General features: G+C 40.4%; 1 protein-coding gene across 1 annotated transcript in view; it reads left to right on the top strand.

Annotated features, from left to right (window-relative positions):
• Nucleotides 1-26,147, top strand: part of LOC128710407 (E3 ubiquitin-protein ligase TRIM33) — a 35,331-nt gene that overhangs the window by 2,723 nt on the left and 6,461 nt on the right. The window contains exon 2 of the mRNA XM_053805461.1: nt 24,582-25,082. Coding sequence (XP_053661436.1) covers nt 24,582-25,082 — 501 coding nt within the window. The remainder of the gene's footprint in view (nt 1-24,581; nt 25,083-26,147) is intronic.

Genomic DNA, 26,147 nt, shown 5'->3' with positions numbered 1-26,147 from the left:
GGACTCATTACAGTTTCCGGCAAGATGAAAACAGATGTTGTATGTGTGTGTGTGTTGCATTGGGTTGATTTCATTTTTCCACGATTTGCTATATTGGTGTGGAATTTAAACTTTAGGCGAAGTTAAAAGCAAGAGTCAGTTGTTTCGAGGTGTTAGGTTTGTTTAAACCATTTATTATTTAGTTTGTTTAAAGGCATGTGGAATAACATAATTTTTTTATTGGCCTACAAATGTCTGACTGGTATTTGAAGGTGGAAAAACTATTTGTCAACCAAAAGCTATTTGTAGTTATTATATAATTTGTATGTACAGAATGAAATGCATATTAAAATTACTTTGGTGCTTTGCTTCTTCACCTGGATTTTATGCAATTGTAACTGGTTTTCGATTACGTTAATGATGCATATCCACCGTTAGCGTCCCTGCTAATCAATACTAACATACGCAGGGGTGGCGCGCAGATAGGTAATTGCATCTTTGAAGTCGTCCAAAATTTCACCTTACTTGGGTGGAAGGACAACAAAACACCAGATATTGAAGTGGTGTGATATGAGTGGTGTGAAAATTCAAACACCTGTCGAAGTATTTTTAACCCATTTCTGGTCTACTCATCATTGTCCTTACATTTAAAATATGTAATTAAAGTAATTTAGACAAACTTTGATAGTAATTGCTATGGACACTTCTTGTTATGTTATAAGTTTTGTAATTTCGGTACTAGAACAATCGAAACTCCCTATCTTTTATTTCGCTCCTATATTCACTACACTTTAGTTTTATTCATCATGTGCAACATTTCATTAGCATGCATGGAATAGATGTTTTCAAACTCGTTTTTCTCGCGTGATTAACAAATGGGCGACAAATTAACACCAAAACGTGATGTTTATTCGATACATTATGTGGTTTGTTCGCGTCGATCAAGTAGTATTGCTTGATCGGGGGATGTTTGAACATTGAACCGGATTTCTGGAAGTTTATATGTACTTTGCGCTATGATTGCTGTTGAAAGTGTGAGCACCTTTATTGTTTCCCCAACACTACCCAAATTAGACTCCATTGCTTTGCAAATTTCGCTTCATTATCGATCACCGATAGGAGGACGATCGGTATGTTTGGCGGTCTATTAGAGGGTTTTGCAATTTTCGGGTCTGTTTTCATAGAAAAAATCGCGACATTCGAGCTGGCCGTCAATAAAACATTCAACAGCATGCGCATATTCAGCTTCCCTTCATTGCATATTGATGTGCACTTTGTAGCGATAGATTTTGAGCTGTTTAATGAAGCGTGAACTGCTGTTTGTTTGGTCCGAAAAATGGCAGCGAATCACAATCGGTGCATCAGCTAGGAATAAAATTTCCTTCAAATACCACCGTTAAATTTGACAATGTAGAATCAGCAAATAATTACGAAAAAGGCTGACTGCTCACAAAAAGATGCTCCATCGAATGATGCCTGCAAAGGGCGGCTACTGTTTCCTCCCTTGTGTGTATCTGCGCCGAAATGGTGCCGGTTTGTTGTAATTTGTGGCCATTCTCGAGACGGACAATTTGAGCGCACATTATCGCAAAGCTTAACGAGCTTTTGCATGGGATATGGGCTGATTGTAACAAAAAAATAACAGAGCACAGCTAGAAACGAAGGTGCAAGATATATCCGCAAAACGGCCAATTTGTATGCAGCGTCACGAAACCAACCATTCCACCAGTTGTAGCTGTAGCTGGGCGTCATGAACATCACGTTAAATGTAATATGACGATATTTGTTTAACGATAATATCATCAATAGTCCTTTTTTTCCACACGTTGCATTTAGTTGCCTGTTCGGTCACAGACACTGTGGGGTGTCTTTCGTTGATGGAACAGGATGCAGAGGGTTATCTTTTATCATTCCATACCTTACAGTGGCGATAAGAGAATGGATAAATTTTCCTCATGTTATCCTTCTCTATCGGTTGTGTGTGTGTGTTATAGCTACCCTAGGTCAGCTATATTATTATAATTTTCGGGTCTTAAATATATGCTAGAAACGCAATATATTTCGATCGTTTACCACTGGGAGATAAGATGGTCTATGTATGATTCAATGTAAGTGTATTTATATTGATAAAGCATTAAACAAATACATGTATCATTATTATCTTACCATTCAACTTTATTCTCTCATTTGCTTTAGCTTCGTCTGGTAAGGACTGATAGTGTTTTACATGTAAATTTTAACCAAAATTCCACTGATGGTGTGAACATTGTGGCCATTGCTTAGTTTCCTATCGTAAAATTAACATTTTGTGTGGTTGTGCTGTATAAGTGCAATATTAATAGTTCCCAAACAAAACAATCTGGTGTTGGTATTTAAATTGGTACTTGGATATAAATTAAAATGCGCATATGAGCCGAAGGAATGGTCCCTGTTATCGGTTTGGTATTATTTATACACAATAAATGCGAAATTCGCCATAAATCCATTTACGGCCGAGCTTGGAGGGAGAATGGTCTCTTTGGCGTACCGTGTACCGTGCGTGCAATTTTGCTGTTGTGGTCCATTCTTCTTTTGCACGGTTCATTTCATTTGACATATGTGAAACGATAATATTCCAAATTAAAATTTACCGCTGCAGATGTAATAACGTTAGCGCGACAAACAACAGGCGCAAAACCATGGTGTGCTGTATGAGCTGCCCGAGAGAGAGATTACTGTGCAACGAAGGATAGTTTTTGCTGTTCCCGTTTTGTTGCAACAACTCCACTGTTGGTATCTTTGGGAAGGGTATCACGCATATGCATACGCGTATGGGATATTGGAACCCTATTCTCTGGCACCTTTTAAGGTGGAGAATAATGTTTTGCGCATGCATAAATTATCTAAATGTAGAGTTCCGTGTGTAAAAGCTACACATATTTATCATTTACTCAAAGCTCGTCTGATATTGGTATTACGAATATTGAGAAGGCAAGCACATTCGCAACAACAGCGTAATGCTCTAGTTTGTTAGTGGTTTATTATGTTGCCTTTTTTCGTTAGAACAGCCTGGATAGCCACGTAGCCGGTTAGTCAGTCCTGCGTACGGGGGATTGGTCCGGATGAGATGTTGGTCTGGTCCGTTCGTGTGAAGACTGGCGCCGCTACCATCATGTCATCTGCCTGCCGCAAAGTTTGAGTTGCTAAAATGCTCTTAAATTGTGAGTTGCTTGCTGAGCTGCTAAAATGCACTTAAATTCGTTTGTTAACAAACAGCAAGACTATATTATATTAGTTATATCGGAGATTCATTGAAGAAAGGCTTTACGTGAAAGTCCGTTTCAATCCTGATAAAAATATGAACTAGCATTGACTCCAATCGCTCGTCTACTCGAAAATTTCCAACACATGCAAACAAGGCTGTCAAAATTTAGGACCCGTATCTGTGGTGTCATGAAGAATTTGGGACCGGTTTCAGGTACGACGGTGCATACAATCTTCTTTGCTTCGGCATATCGATAGAATGCTAGGGTATTCAACAGCCGAATCGAAAATTGATGAACCATTGAAGCGTGATCAACGCATTCTGATGCGTTAACGCATGTTTTGGTTCGGTAAGTTGGACGGCAATAGAGAGAAGTGAAAATCGATTTGAAATAAGACTTGAATTGTAGCTTAAGTAATGATCTTAGGTACATGAACTTTGATGTGAATTTATTTATATTAAACAATACCATGTTGTATCTTATTGTCTGAAACAAAAAAATGTTCCACCGCAACTCCAAATTACTCTCTTAGGATCGCAAAATGAATGTTTATCCCAATTGTTTACCTTTCATTTAATAACCAGTTCCACCGTGCACTGGCTGTGGTGGTGCTGCCGTTGGCGTCACACAACTGCAACTGTGCCACGCTTTTGTGTGTCATGGTAATCCTTTGCTCGACGTTGTTACATTCTCCATTTGCTGCTCCTCTTGCTGCTGCTACTGGTTGTACCTGGTGGACTGTGGCAACAGCTGCTCGTTTTCCCGTAAGACTTAATGGGACATCAGCATTACACTAACACTGCACAACAACACACTACCCACAGAAACAGCACTACAGCAGCAGCAGCAGCCACGGATTATGATTGTCTTTTGCACGGTGCGGTGTGCCGGTATGCGGTATCTGTAAATACAAAAATGCACAAGAACAAATAGAGCAGCCGTCGGTGTGTGGGGCAAAAGCAGGAGCAAAACAAAAAAGACGGACTTGAAAACCGATTATTAATGGACCATTGATAGCAGCGGGGATGTTTGTTGGTGCACTGCACGCTACCGGAAGGTAGCTTGCATTTATGTTGCCATTTTGATGTCATTTTTTATACTCCATTACTCACCCAAATGAGAATGGGGAAATGATGTGCTGAATGATGCGATGTTAGTCCTTTATTTTCTGGATGAAGGATGCCTCCTAATAACGCCATTCCGCCCCGTAGTTTAGAGTGTACTTGCATCGTTTAATGTAAACATTCGTTTTAACCCAATTCTTTCGTCAGCTTAAAACTTTAAACAAACTACTGTGTATTTCTTTTTACAAAACCCCTTTTTGCTATCGTAAGCAGTACAATTTTCCGATTGAGTTTAATTTGTTTTCGAAAAATAAAAATACTCAACCATCCACTTCAAAGCTTCTGGTAGGATTAATGGATGGCATGGCCAGGCAAATCAATCACTGTCAGACGGAATAAGAGCTGTACCATAATACTCTACTTTATCCCCAAACAAGGACAGCGAAGGGCTTGGTTTGCGTGGGATAGTGTGCACGATGCGAAATTACGCTCCATCATTCTATCAATCATGCTGTGTATATGCTGCAAGCGCAAAATAATGCTGATAGATGTGTACGTGGCAGATGACTTGTTTTAGATATTTTAACTGACACAATATTTAGCAAAAAAAATGATATGCCCCGTACGAAATAGTGCTGCAAAAGCTTTTCAATGTGCAAACAAATAATAGATAAGAGCTTAAAGATGGAAAAAAACGTCAGCCGCTGTCAGAAAGACAGGGTCACAATTGAAATTTTTAGATGTCCTAACGTACTTGACAACGTATTCAGATCAATTCAGTGCATGTAGTGTAATTTGCTTAAAATTATTTCACTATTTGTAAGCTCATGCAAGAGATAAACAAAAAGAATGTCACAAGCAAATGAAAAAAGCTTTCCTCTTTTCTTTATTGATAACATCTGAAATGATTGTGATACAAGTCCAGCTTTAATCGGACTCGGAACAGTGTGTGCTTGAGGAGCGCAGCTTCCGCACAGTTTCCAACGATAAGAGAGATACGATTGTTTGAGGCCGGAAGCCGTAAAGGAAACTTGGCGCTTCGAATTCACAATGAAACACAAAGTTCATCAGTTGATAAGAAAATATTATCTTCTCCGGAAACCTCTGAAAATTTATTATATTTCCTTTTCCTAGATCGTGTTACGCTGTGCTGTTGTGAGCGTAGTGCAAAAGGCGTTCTGAGGCTTTGGAGCACTTTTGTCATAGTGTCATGGTTATTTCGCCATTTTTTCTTACTGTCGGAATTTTTGTAATAAATAATTTATGGAGGATTTAAATTCTATAACCCAAATTGTTTTATACAATACTGAACTTTATTTTTTTTTGTAGAAGAAGCAAAAAAGAAGGAAGTAAATCAGACGTTTAAAATTAGGAATATTAAGAAAAGAAACGGCAAGTGTCTATACAGAATCTCTTGTATCGCTTAAGTTGAAAAATTGACGCAAAAGACTTCACCCGAATCTTCAAATTCGTTGGTACTTGCAATGCTTCGACCAATGTGCTTTAGCTCAGCACTTAGGCTTTGCGTAAGTTTATCGACTTGCGTACCTGCCGAAGCTTGAGTTTTCAAGTGTAACTTCGAGTGAACTTGGTTGAAGTGAAACAAACACACTTTAGGGTGGGCGCTCCAAATACCCACGACCGGATGCCTCTTACTGGATTGGATTATATTTTTTTGTCCGACTCTTAATTGCACTCTGGATATTTAGCTATCGGTTTGAATCTTATTATACGACCTCGTTCTAGGGAAACCTCAAAGAATACTGAGTTTGATTCAGAGTGACGGTAATAATGGTTTTTCGCTTTCAAAATACTTAACATTCGGGATAGAATAACTCGTGAAAAATATACACTTAAATCCTTAATTCATTTACTCACTATTTAATTTATTTATTTTAAATTTATTTTAAATATTCATTCCCAAACAAGGCTCTGGTTCTGGTATTCTGTGTAGACAACCAGAACATTCAAGCTGTTTGACAGTTTTTAAGTTTGTGCTCCGGAAGAGAGTGGTATGTTTTATGATGGTTGTATAAAATATTGCACCTACAGTGGTCGTAGTAGTGTGGAGAGGTTGAAGTATAGAATCACAATAATACGTTCGTTACAATAATGTTAATGGCTTCCGGGTCCGATCGTCGCCACAGTTTTGCTACTTATGCGTTCTCTGGTTTGACTATCCATTTGACCATCCAAACAGCTATCACAGCAGCAGCAGCAGCAGCAGCAGCATGATGGTGGGGATGGTAGATGCCCCCAAAACAGCCAAGTCAACACGGAACTGGTTCATTAAATTTATGTTTTTACTACCCGCCGTTGCTTCCGCCTTGCTCTTGTGGAAATATTTTCACAACATCCGGCAAAGTAAATGTTATTTATTTAATATTAATTGCTGTTTATATTACGTGGAAAATAATCAATTCTTTATATTTTGCTATTTCAGGTAAGATCCTGTCGCTGAAAATCGACGAATTTGGAAAGTACCTCGGAGATCATGGAATGCATCTCATTAGGATCTGCCCTGGGTAGTATTAAACCAACGTTGCAACCTTACTTCAATAAATCTACAACACAATATTTATTCATATTAATAATAGGCGTAAAACGAAATATAACAGCTGCTTTAGGATGTTCCGTTACCGAATCTCGTCTAGAGCGAGGTAGTGAAACTCTCACGTTTCGTTTTAATTACATTTTGACGATGATATTTGGTCAGATGCTAAAAATACACTCAACAGGTCAAAGTCATCAAAGCGCAAAAGGAAAATGGGGGGTTGAAAAAAAAAACTTCAAGGGAGTAGCGTAGATTGCGTTTTTGACGAGTTGTTGCTTTTTTTATTACTATTTTCGTTCATGTTGCTTTGGAAAGAAGAATAACCATGCCTAATGGGATTTTTTCTTCGTTGTTTGTAATTTTTATATTTTTTTGTTAGCTCGTTTGTCGTTTCTGTTGGAATGGAACAAATGCGTTTATGAACTAAGAAATGGAATGGTTATAAATTTCATTTATTGCGTTCGTTGTTTGCTTTTTTTTATTTAAGCAGAATGACCAGGTTTTATTGCTTCTTTGTTGTGAGCGGCTATTTTTTTTCAATATTTTTTTTACATTTCATTATTATAAAAGAAACCCAGTGGTGTATTGATAGCGGCATCGATCTCCACACGACAGAACCGGTCCAAAATCCCAACCCACCCGTAGCAAGGATTGTCTTTCCGGTTACGTGGTGTAATAAATAAGTCCAGTAAGCCAGAAATGGCAGGCATGACCTAGCCTAGTCGTTACGCCAAGAAGAGAGAGAAAGAGATATAAAAACACATAAAAGCATAAGGTCACGGTTTACTGGTTTGGGTCGTACCATTTTGAAGGGCGTTTCATATCGATGATATCGTTTGTATGCATTGGAATATGACTTTAAGAGGCAAGTAAAACTAATTTAAAAATCATTTAGAACAGAGGAAAAATTATATAAACTATATATATTCAATACAATGCCATGTAGACGAAGGATAGAGGAAGTCTTAGGTTTCTAAGACCCTTACCTTCTAACCTTTCCACCCTAGCAAAAACTGAATTGCCAAGCTAGGTAATATAGTCTAAGTCTCTCGAAAGTCTGGCAACGACGTTGTTCTCAGGGTCTGATAGAAGTCTGTCAGTATTGAACTCAGGTATCTCAACATGGTGGCCGTCCATTAATCGCTCCAAAGGTGCCCAACCTACACAGGAAAAATCTTCACTCCGAAAAATAGGACCAAGGTGGAGTGCAATTTGTTACACATACCCGGTCCTTCAGATAGGTCACTACCTAAGACATGCTTGGCGTTTTTCCTAGTGACAGCGGACAGATTGATTTCATGCGTAACTTGGGGCGAGGAGTATACTGCGGCGAATCTTGACACCTCGGTGGCTAAACGTACTTCAGCAGCGATGGCTTCCAACGTTGTGTTGTTTGAGTTAGGTTAAAGCGTAACTCTCGTCTAACGGCAATAGTTAACCTTCCTCTTCGGTGAATGGAACCTCGATTATCTAGACGTACAAAACGAATGTGCAAAATTTAAATCCAGATTACAGGTATATCTGAGCAATGAGACCGAAATCGATAGCTTGTCGTCGACGATACTAAGCAGAGAGCCTTGTACGACAACAGATTGGTGGAAATTGGCGATGATTGGTGAAGAACAGTCCACAGTGTCATCACCGGCTGAACAAATGTGCGTTGACTCTATGGAAAAACTCGAGGTCCTTGGCTACACGTTCTGCATCACAATTTGCACACCGTCCAGCGTTTTTAGTAGCTTGACTCATGAGCAGAATACCTACAGCTTTGTTTCACCTGATCGTGTCTTAAAGCTTGGCACTCTGTCTATGGGGTCGGTGTATTTTTTAGGGCTTCCTATGTAATAGTGCCGCTCTCAAAATATAGTAGGTACAGGCAAAATGAGATGATGTCCTTAATGCGAAAGACTCCAATAGAATTGCAAGCTATTGCGATCACGCAGTTCCTCGCTGTTAACTTTTTCGTCGATTAGCAGGAACCTGTGAAGGACAACAGTGAATGAATTTTCCTTAAGGCGAATAATGCTCTGCATCCTGTGGTTCTTCGAGGAGTTTGTAAGGAAGCGCTATAGCTCTTATTGCAAAGCTTTATTTCCAGCTCATCCTTTAACGGACTTACGGATGCTTGTTTGGCAAGCGCAGATAGTGGTCGTAATGCTGTAGGCAAAGTATCTTCCCAGCATTTAACGTTACACGGCGACTTTAAATTCTTCATCCTCGTGAACAGCATCAGCAACGACCTTGGCACTTACACCCACAAGCGTCTCTTTTTCTTTTTTGCCCCCCCCAAGGTTCTTCGAGTCCTTCGGGCTGCAAGAGTGGGAATGCAATGGCTCTATCTTTTAACGCTTCCTCGTAAAAATAACACTGCCTCGCACTTCAGATAATAAACAAGAGTAAACATATCGACTAGCACAAACAAACACGCGAACACTGACGCAAACGCAAAAAAAACATCATTTTTTACCGCGGGAAAACATGGCAACGTTGCAAATGTGACCGTTGACCGTTGTTGACCGGTCAATTCTTCAAATGAGTTTCTCAAACATTTCGAAGCAAGCACTGCACCAACACTAACTCGAGCGGCTTTGGTGCGTGTGTGTGTGTGTGTTGGTAGACTTAAGTCGATGAGAAAAAGACAATTGTGTGTATGGGAGTCGTGGGGAAAGATGCGAATGTTGGTGCACTTTTGGGTGGGGTGGGGGGGATTTGAAGTTGAACACAAGACTTAAACAGCTAAAGCGTGGCAACACGGCTGTTCATAAGAAAATGAAGGAAGTTCTTTGGGTGTGTGAGGATGATGAAGCTGTTGATCGTGAGGCAACGTTGCCATGATTTTAGCGTCCGCCTTGTCTTCCTTTCTACTCACACGATACGATATTGAAATTGTCGGATCACGTCGGAGGTGGAGGTGGAGGTGGTAGTTTCACTCTGTTTCGACGGTTTTGAAAGTATGTGTCGAGGGTGTCTTAACGCCGCAAGAGAAAGGAGTAGCAAATAGAGTGGCTTTCTTTTGAACATTGGCTGAGGTCTACTGGAAGTAAGACCGCTTATTTCTATCGTTATAGACTTTGAAATTTGAAGACAATTTCATGTCCAGTGTTACAGGAATTGTGTTCCTAGTGTGATCGTCCGTTACGGCACCGTAATATTAAATTTGATTCGAGTGGCGTACTAGAATGTAGAATGAAATTTCTCCCCTCGCGCGTTGGCCACTGTGCTGAGTTTGTTTAAAATAAAACCACGCAAAGAACTACGGCGTAAAAGGGAATGCCAAAATGAAAATCACACCGAACTTTCCTACTGCAGCCGATGGGCATGGCTTGATACTTCCCTCCGCGGGAGCGTAGGGTGTGCGCCGGTAATTAACTATGCCCCGCAGCGCTGTGCGCTCTATACAATTTGCTGAATAATGGGGAAAACGACCGTTACCGGGCACCAAAACTGGGCAGCACACAATTCCAGCAGTGAAACAGAATGAAGGAAAAATAATAAAAAAACACAACGAAAACCCATGGTTCGAACGTTGTTCAGCGCGTTGTTGGTAGTGTATTGGTGTGCTGAGTAAGCGAACCACGACCATCGCCGCCATCTCGTCCCCACCGCCACACACCATGCGCTGGCTTGAGTTCCAATGAAAAATATAGCAGCATAAAAAACAAACCACAGCTTTAGGAAAAGAAGAATCACATTCCATGAAATTCCCCGGAAAGGCAAACGTTCCATTTCCTCCAGCCAGCAGACAGGCCATAGGGTTAACTCCTGCTGTAGCTCTCGTTGCCTCTCGCTTTCTCTCTCTTACACGCCACTTGCGGATCGTTAATGCAGTGAGAAAGCCGCTTAACGAATTCATTTCCGCGCTTCACGGGGGGGAAAGCCTGCTGTGTTTGTATGAGTTTCCTGCACCTCAGCTGCGCGTGGGCATCCATCTTGCACTGTTGCCACATTTGAGCCACCCCGAACGCTGTGCTTTTGGGAACGAAATGCGAGCTTTTTTAAGGAGGTTTTGTGCTTTCGTGTTCTCCTGTTGTCCCCGGTCTGTACACCACCTTGAAACCGGTTTTCGGAACTTTGTGGGGGCATACGTTTCGAAGGATGGAATGTTTCATTGGACGGGAACGGTTCAAACTTGGCAACGTTGTTGCCCGAACCGAGTCACGGCGGTTTATTGAGCTGTTTTTTTTCTTCTTTTTTATGGTGATTTGCACATGAAGAGATTTTCCAAAAGAGGAGGACAGCTGCGGAACTGCAGGGTTCACCGGGAGGGTAGTATTTAGGTAATTTAGGCTTTGAAGGTTGATAGTTTAGTATATCTTCATTTGAATAAGTTTGTGCACAATCTCGGATATAACTACTGCTGCTACTCGTGCGATTCGTGTGATATTAGTTCAAGTTTGTAGTTTGATTGGATGTTCTTGTTTTATTTCTTTTAGTGATCAGATTTTATCATCTTTTCAATTCTTTTTTCATCATCTTTTTAACTTTTTCTTGTTTAGTACTAAAATTTCTGTTAGTCTGTTCTGTTGTTTTTTCCTTTGTAGAACTTTTATGTTCCATCTTCTAGCTTTTGTTTGTCTTAATACAGGGTTTTCGAGGAAGACATCCCATTGTGTTTGTTTCCCAAAGCTGCAACTCCCTCTAAGATAGATAGCGGTCGCTTCAGCTTGTAGGCTAGAGAAACTTGACAGTATAAACAAAAAGCATAGAATCTTCAAAAGTGAATACAAACTTAAACACATTAGCTACCAAAAATTACATCCCATTTCGCTGCTTTGAAAATAAAAACCGTATTAAGCTAATGCTACAGTATTCGCCTGTTGTAGCTGGACGCTGGTGCAGCTGTAATGGTCTGTGGCGATGATTTATAGCTGGCTGGCTGTTAAGTTGTATTACTGCACACGCTTACTGCTGCTCTGCCGTTTACAGCGAGCATCTATTTTCCCCGTTCGTCGTTGTGTGTTGACCTTTATCTACATAAAAATGATGCTCTGCAGGATCGACGGCGTGCACGAAACCGGCATTACTCAATCATCGTCGTTTCCTTTTTCCTGTTTTACTTCTCTCCATTTCGTTTATTTATTTTTTTTTCTGTTCACATCGCATGACACACACGACGCGAGTGGCGTCGGGCGCTACGCATCAGTAAACTGCGCGCAACATTCTCCGTTTTCAGACCTCATGCTGCGATGATATGGGAGGTTTGGTGAAAATCTGGCAACGTCGCACCGATGTGAGCCGGGTTGCGTGTGTGTGTGTGCGCGATTTTTTTTTTGTCCATTTTACGTTGTGGCGTGTTTGTGGATCATGGTCGATGGTGGCGTTTCACTTGTTCCATACGGGATGCTGCCGTTTGAATGTGTTCGAAAACCGCACAGTGCGATACTTATGTTTTGGTGTGACGATGTGTGCGCAAATATATGTGTGGTTTCGTCCAATTAGTCTGCTTCCAAGTGCGACAGCTCGGTACGCCACATTTTGTTTTTCCGCTCGCCGACACGCATGGCTTACCTTTTCACAGTTACCCGTGCGCGAAGATCGGCTTTCCTGAACGCGCCCGTTTGGTCCCTTCCCGCGCCTGCAAGCGTGCAATGGATCGTGCACTGTTGCCAAGTGGATCTGACACGCCGTGTTCCTTGAGCGAAAATGGCCAGGGGATGAGAACGTGTGCCACAAAACAGAATGCGTGATGAGCCGTCACCGGGGGTCCGCCTATACCTGCGGTTAAAACGATTTACGTTCTCCCGAAAGGTTTTAGCCAGCAGAAAGGGCATGACACGGGACCTAGTTCGATAGGACCGTGCAGCTGCCGTCGTTTTTCCAACAGTTTCTGCGTTTGGTCGCCGTACATGCAGGTGAAAGGAAAAATTATGACTGCGGTTGGTCCCGGATGGAGGCGCGTCGGTGGCAGTTGATGCCATGCTGTATAAAACCGTTGGGGTCGTTTCGGATGTTTTCCTAGTGTGTGGCAAGCGATCGCCAGGTGAGCCCTTCATGCTAATTAAAGTACTATGAATAATTCGCAACAGCTTCATGGTTAACCAATATTATATGCTTTCTAAGTTATCTGGCAAAGCAGGGATTTGTTGGGCAAACGGTAAACTTGAGTTTCAATGATTCAAACCAAACATTCAAGCCGTCAAGCCGTAAATCGTCGTTGTTGATAAATTACTACGAATTGGAAAGAACTCTGAATAACGTTTACAAGCACATCGAGATAAGCGTTGATTCATTACTAAAGCTGCTAATTGGTTGCAGCGTTTCGAAATCCATTTTTTATGGTGATTTCCTTGGATCAAGTGATGGAAATCCGCATTCCTGATTTGTTTCTTCCGTTACCTTGTTGTAATTGTTCTGCAACTGAAAACAAACCAACAACGACTAAGCACACACCCCAGTCATTCAGTCAGTCAACCATTTCCGCTTCCATATTCATCAACAGGCCAGGTGTGTTTGTGCAGATAGTGACACGTCCCACGGTGGTCTGCATGTTGTTGTTGTTGTTGTTGTTTGAATGATTCCCATCCCCAATTGAGGGATTGAGTTTTACTCTAAAAAACCCCAATTCTACCTTTATGCAACAGATTTGTTTTCTCGTATCGTTATTTTATATTTCAAGTACAGCTGCTAACCTTGTCGTATTTTCTTGGAAACTTTAAAGAAAACAAAATATTGTATACATACGATTAGAATATTCGTCATGGAATATGGAATGCAAAATAGTTGCCCGTTTCTTTTGATGTCAGTTCAATATGCAGAGACATTGTGTCTGACGTAAGTCTTTCTCCTGCAAGGTTGTTACAAGCAGCTTCACTGTGATTGAGCGTAGAAATGCAAATCACGCTCTGCTCATACTTGTCTTGTTTTGCATTAATTTCCATGTTTTATGCTATGACGGTGTTCCATTCCATTCGCACTTCCTGCTTCGTAAATTATTTAAATAACTTTTGCAAACTTCCTTTTTGATGCAGCGTGAAGTAATAAATTAATTTATGTTGAACGTTAAATGTCATGGTAAAATTTCTGAACAGTTTTATTACAGCAAAACTTTAAATATTTCACTAAAAGTGTAATAGTTTGATGTAACAGTTTGGTGTAACGTTGTAAGACAGCTTTTGGCGGCACACGATGTGCCATCTACCACTCTTACGCAATAAAAAATAACTTTACACTCGGTCGGCTCTCATAAAAAAGCAGAAGTTATGAATTGCTTTTTGGAGTGTTCCATAGGATTGAACGAAGACCCTTATCGTTGGTTACGGAAATTCAATTTCTGTATCCAACTCCAAAAAAAAAAAAACATTACGTTTCTTCCGTGCCCGTTTAATGAATTCTTGACTTGATGTTTGTGAAGCCGAGGAGGATTTACGCTCCGACTATTGCCCTTGGAGTGTCCCGGCGTAACGTAATTCTAACTGACAGGACGAGCATTAATGTTTTAAGTTACTTATTCTCGCTTTTTACGGTCGAGTTTGTTTTACGCCGATGTGATGCTTAAAGGTTACCATTTATTACATTGGCTGAATGTTCTATCGCATGCATGTATAGGTTTTTCTTCCTGTGTAAATTGACTACCTTTTTTGTAAAGGTTTGACTTTTCATTGAATGCGATAAAATATGTACCCATAACAAAACTAAGAACGTAGTGGAATATTCTTGTTATTAGCTAATCCTAGGAACTATAGTCGCAGTATAGACTATATAATAAAGTATAGTATAGTATAAGCTACGCTGCCTTTGTGCTATCATCTCAAAACCCCTGTAACTCCCTTGGGAACGTTGTTTTCATTCTAAAGAAAGCAATTAGAAAATTGTGGAGAAAACATATTTCAGACGAAGGTTGTTTTTCTTAACCTCGTTGTAAGTTTTGTTGCGATCCATCGCGATCTCATTTGTTGCCAATTTTTCGATATGGCAAATATCAGGAACATAATTCACTTAATTTAATGAATACGTTGGACGTTCTGCACCTAGCGAAGAGCGATACTGACAAATGTCCCGAATGATAATCGTGCCTGATGAATAATAATGAAAAGTACGTTATTTTATTTTGAAAATTTAAATTTCAGTATCATTATTGTGAAAACGATGACCGCGTTTCGCAACACTAGCAAACATAAGTACGTAGCACTTGCTCACAACCGATTCATATCGGCCGTAATATCCGGTTCAATTCAAATATATGTAGCTTAATATTTTATTTGCTGAATAATTTAATGCTAACTAACAAATCACACCACCATTCGCTCGTAGCTCCTATAGCGTGGCACTGATCATTCCGACCAGTCAGCTTCTCTCCGGCAGCTGAGCCAATTTAAAATGATAGCTTTTGGTGCTGCCCCAATCAGGGAGGAATGAATTATTTATGTATGGTACATGGAATGAATTATTTATTGTTGAATGGTGAATTCATTTATCCTGGCTCAGCGTCTGAATTGTGCAGTGAGCATTAAAATACGGTACTCGGTTGAACTTTTGTACTGACAGTTAAATATTCCTTGAAGTCCTTAAATATGTTTATAAATTGCACACACGTGCAATAATTCACACCCTGACTCACTTAAGGGAAGTTTGAGTTGAACGCTAAGAGGAACCAAGTTATTGTAGATCAACGACGATCAGTTTCTTACAACTCAAATGTGAATTTCATAGTTAAGTGAAAGTTACATTCATTTAGAAACAGGCTTAGATCATGACAATCAGTGGCAAGATTAATTCGTTTGTTGCTGCAACGATCGTAACGATCGCTTAGATCGGCTCTTAATTGTGTTACCTTTTGTTGCTTTTTCATCAACTTGCATTGGCTGGGACGATTGATTTCGTTGGAATGGAAGGAAATCAGCGAGCTTTCATAGCTGTGAATTTGTGTCACGGCTGGGCACAGTTAATTTTAGTGTTTTCTTTAAAGGATCTCTTGAAAAGAGTCATCCATATGAATCTCTAGTGAGGAGTCAATCAAACCTGGAGTCGTCTCTCAAAAGATTCATGAATCGTGCAGATTTCTTCATTGAATATTTGGCGATTCATTATTGTTAGGAATTGAGATTCATTCATTCCGATGAATCATAATAAATCTTGTAAGATCTGAATCATGAATCTGAATCAGATTCACAATGAACGCTAGGTAATGTTGATGATGAAATAATTTGTTAAGACTATTTAATGTACAATAAATGTAATTATATTTTATTTTTAATACAATTATTTACAAATATATATATATAATAATTGAAGAGATATGGTACAAAATACTTTCATGGACTTTCAAAATGTTTCATTACATGTGAGAAATACACGCACAACGACAGTAGGTTTAAGGAGATAAACGACTATACAGTGCTCTGTTACCATCGTCAATTCGCCTAAAAGACGGAGCTTAAAACATGGCAACGTTGCGATCCTTAAATAAAGTGGCACGACTGCGTCGCGTTTTGCTGTCATACGAGAGCGAGTCTGAGTGAACGAAAGCACACGCATACAACCGCACGCACCGTAGAATGGGTTTCGCTACTCATAGCACCACACACGGCGCAAGAGCAAGCCAATCTGCGATCGTTTGTAATATCTTTCAACTTTGCCCAATATCATTAACGTATCGCCTCGGCATGTGAGATTACGACACGTCAAATAACTGCGCCCACGTTTAAGATGCGCACTTGAAAGTGTACGGCAGAATAGGGGAAACACGGCGGGGAGCGTAGCGCATATTGGGTTGGTTCTGACTTCTGCCGCACGGAAACCGCATTTAGTCACGCCAGCAGTGTGTGAATGCAGGTGAAGCTGCTGGCGCGTGTGTTTGAAGCAAAAAAAAAACCCAAAAAAGCACACAAAAAGAAAACTCTCGCTTTTTTTGAGGTTAATGCTTGTCATTTATTATTATGGCTAGTGTTATTTATTTTTACTGCTTGCAGGGTTTCTGCTTGCGGCTATTCTATTTCTCGGTTCGTTTCTACGGATGACGACGTCTACTACCCGGTGGACGAGAACTGAGACGTTTTCCTTACGTGCGGCGACACTCTGTACTCCCTGGTTGCCTTCACCTTGAAATGACATTAGAGAGGGAAAATGAATTGACAGCTCCCCTTTGGACAAAACTCGCCTCACTGCAACTGGGTCGTAAAGGACCGATTCTCATGTTCGATACTACTGCTCGTTAACGTGTTCTTGCGTAGTTTGAATGAAGCATATGCATTGATAGTAGATCATTTTTTCTTTGCTCCTGTTTACGACTTATGTACGGAAGTATTCTTCATCGTTTCGATACCGAATTGATCGTAAATCTAATGAGCAGTATCCTCTTAATGGATTGCGGAGTCCGTCATCTTTATTGCAGGAATAAAATCTTGCAAGTAGGCAAACCATAATGTGATTGGTTTTTAGTGACTCAACGGATTTAGCCATATTTGCTTTTACTCCAGAACATCCTGATTACGAATATCTACAGATATTTACCCTCACGATTCACATTCACTGACGATGTGGCTATTTAATTTCATGCATGATAGGCCAATGAGATTTTGCTAATGGAAAACTAAAACAAGTTGCATTAACGACTCAGACACTGTTTCTGATGTTCTGACGAGGTGCTGATGTAGATGGAAAGGATTAACAGAATACAATAAAAGTTACTTGTATCCGTGCTCCGTAAGTGCAAATGCTCCGAGAGAAGTTTCGGAATTGGCTTTAACTCACATTAGCAAAAGATCTACAATTTATTCTTTCTGATTCCTTCCCTTACTGATGTGCAAGTTGTGAAGTTTGTACAAAGTCTTTGTGTGTCTTAAAACGTTACGTACAAAGCTTTGTACTCGTAACTATTTATACACACTGCTCTGCTGCAAGCATTTGAGTGTCGTTTTTGTACGTCGATTGGAAACAAATCATTGCCTTTGTAAAAAACCTTAACCAAAGTATAGCTTTTCCATAGAAACGAACGAACAAAAACGATGCAAACTAGCAGCTTCATGGTATGCATGTCGTTGGTGCGGGTTTAAAGCAGCGAAAGTTATGTTTTGTAATTAAACTGGACGCTGATTTCATTATAATTGTGCATGCATTTGCCGCTTTATTGGCTCCAACTCATTTATCTTTCTATATCGCTCCCTCACTCACCTAATCCCGATGGAAATTGGTCTACTCTCGGGCCTGCTCAGTGTTGCTCATCCTTTCATACGAATGTGTGCACATTCAGCATCTCGTTAATTACGCAGGGATAGACGATGAATTGATTACGCCATTCGTCGAAGCAGAAAATGTCGCTACTTCCATCGTTGCCCGCTTGGTAAAATTTCTTGTTTAAAATCTCCATAATCCGGCTATTTTATGACTGCAATCTGGTAAAAAGCGGCACTTTCCGGCGATGATAGGAATTCCGACAGCATATTCCGAGAGGATAAAAATCCACTGAAAAGATACGATGACGATCGTGCCGTGTACAGAATGCGAAAATCCAAACTGAAGCCCTATACACCAACCCGTTTTTTTTTCTTCTCCGTTTTGTATAATGCTTCAGGAGATCCTGGCATATATTATCCTGTTAAAAATGTTCCTCCAGTAAGAAGTGAAAATTACTCCACGACGGATTTGGTTACGAAATCATTCCATTTTTCTTTGCACTGCTCCATGAAATTGGGAAAAATTTCACCCCAAGAAATGAATAAAATATGGAAAAAGATTTCTTCTTCAAGTATGATGACTATATAATTTGGTAACTATTGTCCTGACCGCGTTGCGAGTTCGAGTTTAGCTCTGCGTAAATCCTTGCTTCTCCATCACTTGCTCCTACTTACGTGATTGTTCCACTTTAACATCAAAGTAATTTCAAATTCGTTAAACAATTCTTGAGCTCTTCTACGGTGCTCTATTTTTCCTATGCTTTGCAATATGGCAACGAACAAAGAAAATAACAAACAAACTTTTCCCGAAAAAAGAACAAACTTTGCGCGGAAATCCTGAAGACTGAAAATTTATTGCCGTTTGCAAAATGTGGAGCGGAACTTTTGCACAATTGTCATGCGTTGTTCTTTTGTGTGTCATTTTGCTGACATTTTGCAGCTGGTAAGTGAATCAGTGTGAGTTTTCTGAAGGTTCTTCTTCAGCTAATTCTTAGAAAAATGTTGATTAAAATGTACTCTCCACAAGCAACGACTGAACAAGTTTTCACATGTGTAAGGCATGGACCTGGAGCGAAACAATGCAAGATCATTCAATTTGTAAGAAATGTTATAAAGCCAATCAGAACGCTCACTAGTAATCATTTTCAGAAGGTAATCTCTTAAACGTGCCCAGAAAATTGTAAAAGTACAGTATAATCTTGTGTATTAAAAAAAAAAATGATTGGCCCACAATGTTCCAGTACGCCGATGCATCGTGAAAAGATTTCAAGACAATAACAAATCGTGCACCATTTGTATCATGTAATGAATGGTACGAGAAATTGTCAACCGGATCATACCATGTACAAATAGAGGGCTCTGTCAATATGGCGCGATCGTGTATTTATATGAGGAAGGTCGTGGTCGTATTTTATTGAGGTTGATGCTACTTGGCGATCAGTAGCAACTTTTTCTATTACAGCACGTACCCATTCGTAACAAACGAATGTCAACCTGTATGTGTGTGAAGAAATTATACTGAAATTTGGAGTCAAGAAGTAGATAAAACGGACATCTTTTTTGGGGACTGCAGATCTTACGATCAGATTATGTTTCTGTCAAGCAATATCCTCAATGCTTTCCGTGTGTTATCATTTTCTTTTAAACTGTTCAATCTCCTGTTGGCTTGTTGTAAATAGCTTTTACAAACCGAAGATGCACTGACCGTGTCACAATCAGAGACGGATCTTCCTATAGGCGGGGTTTACCAGTGCAACCAACCCACCCGTTGTATAAGGGCTGAGATATTTGGCGGGCCACACAAAAATAAATGATCTTTTCATATGTATTTCTTGTAAATTAATATGCTTATTTCATAAAGATATATTAGTTCATACACCAGCCACCCAGATACAGTATGGATAATTTATGGGTGTGGTTTTAATGAAATCTTATTTAATCTATTTTTTATTTATATTTTTTTTTATGAATAATATTCATGAAAGTTGGCAACACGAATATGACATTGCTATATAACCGAACTGATTTGTCTAATAACTCAATGCCCATCTTTGGGGTGACCCGTTGGTATGTTTGGTAGCGACGCAGATCGCTTCACACGAGAATATCTGTTCAAAATCCCATCCGGCACGATCCTCCCTATGCAGGATTGATTATGCAACTGCTGGCAAACAAAGGTAAAGAAATAAAGGTAAAGTCGGCCTAAACCTCTTGAGGTTGTTGTGGCGATAAAGAAGAAAGTTCATTTTTAATGTGGCAGAAATACGGTCATTGTTTACAACTAAAAGAATTCTGAAAAATTTGAGACATTAAACAACATTAGACCAAATATTCTTTTGAGGATCCTCATAAACTGAAATTATTTATTTTATTTTCAAGCACTACTGATATTAAAATTGCTTATATTGTGGGAGATGGTTGGGGGGCACCATTAGGTATCACCGCGTGGGGTCCAGAAAAGTGTAAATCCGCCTCTGGTCACAATAGACTGTTTCAGCAGTATGCGGTAAGAACTAGTCGACTACAGCTGAGTCGCTTGAGTGGGGGAGTAGTGGAATTAAAAATAACTATTAACAACACGGGGAAATTGTACACTGACGATCAAGATACTACGTTGGAAAGTACGAATAATTAACAATCTTAGTGATTCCCATCTTGTTATACGTTCGTCATCATTCAAGTTTAGATTATCTCATTAATATTGTAATTGCACTGTGCATCGTGTGCATCGCATGCACGTGAAGTGAATGAACTTTTGTAACGCATTCGCGGTGTAGTGTGTGAGCACGCCTAATACAGCTAACCTTTCCTTTTTTTTTGTACACACATTAGTATTCAGCAAATTTTGCACGGCACAGGCGTTGACATTTCACGCCTCTGCGGTTGCGTTTCGGAGTGGAATATTTAAGATCCACTCCCCATTTGCACAAAGCCCACCGGTATCGTTGCATTTTAGTTGCTGCCGTATGGTTCAAATTTGGTAGGCAGGTAGGCGTTTTGGTATTGCGATGTTGGGTGGAGTTTTTGTAGATTATTTGTGATTTGTGAGCTCTTAAACCACAAGATAACCGTGGTTTGATTAGCAGATCCTGAGTCGGGCGAAGAAAAAAAAATCACATTAGCGCGAAGATGCAAATGAACGTTTATCAACTTTGCGTTTGCATTATGAGTGATGAGTGTAAGCAGTGCGCGAAGGAAGTAGTGTGATTTGTTTAAAAAAAAAATCTTTTTCGTTCATTTTACCTCTGCACTGTGTGAACAGCGCGAACCGCGTACAAACACTGAAAGAGGGGGTGGTTTGATTAAGATAAATGAAGATTGATGAAAACGAGTTTGAGAAGCTATTGTTCATTGTGTTTTGAAGAATGTCAGTAAGATGATCGATGAAGATCGAAGAAAAAAAAGGTACATACAGAGGGTAATTCTTTGTGTGCTAGTGTTAGTTTGTGTTTGAAAATTAAATTTATTTTTGAATTCGCAATCAAAGAAGGCTTTTTTTTCTTTTTGGAGGCGGCTGAGCAAACGAATAAGACAAATAAAACTAAAGACAACAAACTTTTTGGCAACTACCGAGGGTAAAACGACGATTTGTGGTGGGCTATTTGTTCGTAAAGAGCAATTTGCTTTGCTTAATATATTTTTTTGTACGTTAAAAATAGCAAAACAAGAATGCAATTAAAATTCGAAAACAAAAATGTTTCTGTGTTCAAGTAGAGCCTGATTTGATGACCACTTCGAATCGAAACTAGCTTTACATTTTAGCACTGTTTTCTCTTTTTTGAAATGCATCTTTTCGTCGGTGTATAGAGGTATGTTTTGTGTTTTTTTTCCCTCCCCCTCGATCCGTGTTACATCCCACGTACACCCTTATTGGGAAGGCCTCCGCCGTCTCCGTCGCCGCGCGCTGAAACACGTGCTGCGCAACCGATGGCGACGTTGCCAAACTTCAAGCGGGCAAACCACACTTTCTCACCAACACTCCACACAACCACTCAACAACCCCGCGAACGCCAAGAGTATCGTTTGAAAATAGGCGCATAAGGGAATGGCGAAGTTGTGTGTGCGTTTTTATTGTATACATTTACCCATGCGCTGATTAACTTTTACGACATTCCACCAAAACACGGACTCTTCGGTTGAGTATGTCGTGGAGTAAAACGCGAATACGCCACGCCGTAAACACATACTTTCACCGTTTTTTTTTTTTAAATTCCGTTGCTGCTCAAACTAATCCTTCTCCAATCGGAAGCTTCGTCCGCGGGTTGTGCGGGTTAGATCTAGGAGCACAACTTGCACTGCTGGAAACATGTTTAATGTTTCATCAGTTATCATGTACCCTTATCTTATCGCTCGTTTATAGCCCTTTTTATGGCATCTAAGTCGACCCGGCGGTTGATGTACCCGCAGCTGACTCTGACAATGAATCTAAGGAAAATACTCCAAAGTTTTTGATCTCCTAGACTCTCCTAACAAATATTTTAAAAAAAGCAGACCGATTTTATTGACGCACACCACTCGAAAGCGATAATCGAAAAGCAAACCAGAAGCTTTGCTGTTTGGATTGTTCGGCTTATCAGCTTCAACCTTATCAGTAGACTTTAGCTGCCTTAAAGGATATGAGTTTCATTGATTCATTTTGATACTATTATACTGTTTTTCGTTCAATTATTTTTGCAACCCCTCTTTGCAAAACTTTATCCCTTGTTTGGTCGGTGGACAAACGCATCCCAGTTGTTATGAGTTCTGTGCTAATCCAGCCGTTCCTAAACCACCCCTCCCCAATTTAGCCATCTTCCTTAAAGGTTGAGTTTTCCTTCTATCTTTCGAGGTGTTGACTTAAATACTTGGAGAGACGTGTTACCGTTCTGTACGTTGTGGACGTATTGAGCGGGTTTAGGGAATGGAGAACCTATCCTCCTAGAGGGTCCATTCCCGGAGCACGAGATCCTCACTTATCACCAATTCATCAACTCTACGATAAGAGAGTGAGAGTTCCGAACATGCTGTCGGAACCGTAAGAATCTCTCCGGGGACTGAGGCAAGATTCTGAGGCTGAGATTTTTCCTATATAGCCACATAGCGTTGGATGGTCTCAATTCCTTGGCCTTGCTGATGGCATCAGCAACATCGAACGTACATCTGCGAAGCGTACACCCGACTGAATCACGAGACCTTAAAGATTCGACTGAGGACCAAAGTGACGAAGACAAATTACCTTGTATGTACGGAGTACCATGATATGACTCACTCGGCGAGCAGAGTATCAGATGACAGTTATGATATCGAGGTAACCAGTGAGGAGTTTTGCCTCTAGAGGAGTTCTGCTACCTTGCTACGATCGTAACTTCTGACAAAACTGAGTCTGCGATCAACCGCAAACGCAAGACGTATTGTTATAGGAAATCGTGCTCTACAAACTCATACTATCCAGAATACTCCACCAAGACACGAATTGCATCATATATCGCATCCTGGTACGCCCGGTACACCTTCTTGGCTATGAACCTTGGACGACAGAGGCGGAGGACGCCAACGCTCTCGCAATTTTCAAGCGGAGTCCGCATCAGCCGGAGTAATATTCTACCAGTGAGTAGCTCGGCAACGATCTGTAAAGGAGGCACGACGGGCTCGATCTTACGATACCTTTGATCGAGTAGGAGTGGTAGAGCTGAGGTCATTTCTAGACCCTTTTCATGGTAATGTGGAAGATGTTGAGGTAGATGTGCCCTCTATCAAATCTTATGCAAAGTGGAATTAATTCCGTACAACATTGTCTCTGCCAATTCTTTAATTTGGAGCTGATGTTTTATCCCTTAATCCCCCAAGTTTGTTGAGAAAAATTCAATTATTTATTTATTATTTAATTGTTTATATTCTAATTATTAGTCAATTATTCGCGTTTTCTTACCGTCATATCTATAGTAGGAGTCGGATATGCCAGATTAGGGAAGAATCGTATATTAATACGATATCGCATCATGGATTCAAATAAAATGTTGTTACCATTATTTTTAATAGAGGTTTTAAGTTGGTTGTAAATGTGACGTGGCTCTAAATGGTTTGTCCACGTTCAAGTAGCCGACTCCATTGTAGACAACGTGTTCGTACTCAACAGGTTTGTTAGGGGCTGGGTATTTTTTCTAGCCAAAGGAACTATAATTGTACAGGATACAGTTTTCAATGCAGTCGGTAGGTTGATTGGACCAACAGCTGTAACCTTTCCCTCGCATACGCAGTCGTGAATGGTAGTTGAGTTCAGCTTGCAGCGTGGTCAGTAAAGAAGGTCGAGTCCAGTTCTATTCTGTTTGACCCGAGGAAAGGGTTCGAAATTGAATTGCAAATCGGTTACGCGGTTTTTTTTTTAAATCAAGGTTGAACCTTATCGAAACAGCATTTCTAATACAGTGTAAAGGCTACACAAAACTAACTCACACGAAAGCACCGATGAGTTTGCCGATAAAAATACCTTTGGGGGAGTTGTCTAAGGGCATAAACATCGCGCTCTTGGCGGTATACTAAAAGAAACTAAATGTTTTACTTATTCTCTTTGTACGATTATTATTATCATTATTTATTTCATTACATTTCTAACGATCGTTTTCCTATCTTTTTTCTCTGATGCCGACAGAATGATGAAGCGGAAACAGCTAATGATCCACCAGCGCCGTCAAAGTGTGTCTGGTGCCAGCAAACTCTCTCACCCAGCGATCATCCGAAGTTGCTCGAATGTCTGCACATTGCCTGCCACGCGTGCGTCAAGCAGAAGATTACGGATCTGTCGCACAACTCGCCCCTCATTTGTCCGGTGTGCAAGATGGAGAGCCGGCTCGAGTACATCATCGACAACGTGTTTCTGAGCGAAACGTCATCGTCGAGCGGCGAGGATAACCCGGGCAGTGTGGAGTCCACGAAGGATCAGATCAAGTGCAGCAGCTGCAGTGACGATGCGAACGCGACATCCTGGTGCGTGGAATGTGCCGAATTCATATGCGACGGCTGTGTGCAGGCCCATCAGCGACTAAAGATCACGAAGGAGCACACAATCAAGCCGAAGGATGCAGCGTGCAGTGAGCAGACAAGCAGCAATGGGTTGGCCGGGAAGAATATCATGTGTCACATGCATCCGCAGGTAGGCCACAATAAGTGGTAGTGCGTTTGATCAACTGATTGCACTACAAGCCACCAAAAATGTTTGCCAAGAAGTGTTCTGGTTTATGTCATACTTGAGCTATAAGGACCGCTACGGAAGGAAACAAAACAATTCATTATGTAGGGGTTATTTCGCTTCGAGACAACTCTGCATTCTGATAATGATGTGCGTAATTTTACATTTGCCAAGCAAAGAACCAATCACGCTAATGTACAGCTTTTGTAATAGTAGTTGTTGTTGTACATTCCTCTCAAGCACAATGGTTGGCCATTGTTCATATGCTGGACTGTTTAGCACCGTATCCGTTTTAACTGCATCGTATGCCGGGCTTTGTTGTGGTTCCCTCCGATAGCTGACGTCTGTTGTTCAGTTTCGGTTCATTAGATCGAGTTCGAGTTCATTTGTGTAACGTGTTATGGAATCATACAATGGGTGGATTATGTGAGTGAGTTGTCGGTACATCGCATATCTCTGTTTGAACAAGCTCCCGTCAAAGCCACGTCAAGAGCCAACCGTATGGTATGGGCGGTCAACGAGAAAACTCAAGCTTTTCGACTGAGGAAAAAACGGGAAATGGATGTGCGTCTTGTGTAAAAGTGGAATAACTAATGTTTGAATATAAGTTATTTATATTTCGTCTCAAGTGTGAACACAATGGATCAAGTCGTATTAGCCAGTTCTCACGACAACCTTTTGGAAGAGAATACTCTTACACACATCTGACGATCGCCGGTTAAACCTCAGATAGATTTATAATTTCCGGCAGCTTATAAAACTTCATCTACAATTAATGTCAACTATGAGAAGACAAAATGACCTTTTCCTATCATCATGTATCATAATTTTGTGTAATATTTATGCTAAAAATTAAGTAACGTCTTGTTTTATCTGTTCTCTATTCTATTCTCGCAAGCACATTCAATCATTTAAATAGGAGCGCAACAGGAACAAACAGTAACAATCCTCGTAGCAGCCTCGATAATTAATCTGCGGTGTTACAATGCTATCAGCATACACACTCACCTTGATGAGAGTCAGTGTACG

This window comes from Anopheles marshallii, chromosome 2, assembly GCF_943734725.1.
Source record: "Anopheles marshallii chromosome 2, idAnoMarsDA_429_01, whole genome shotgun sequence".
In the NCBI taxonomy this organism is placed as follows: domain Eukaryota; kingdom Metazoa; phylum Arthropoda; class Insecta; order Diptera; family Culicidae; genus Anopheles; species Anopheles marshallii.
The sequence above is the reverse complement of the archived record's forward strand: the minus strand, read 5'-3'. Positions and strand labels throughout refer to the sequence as shown.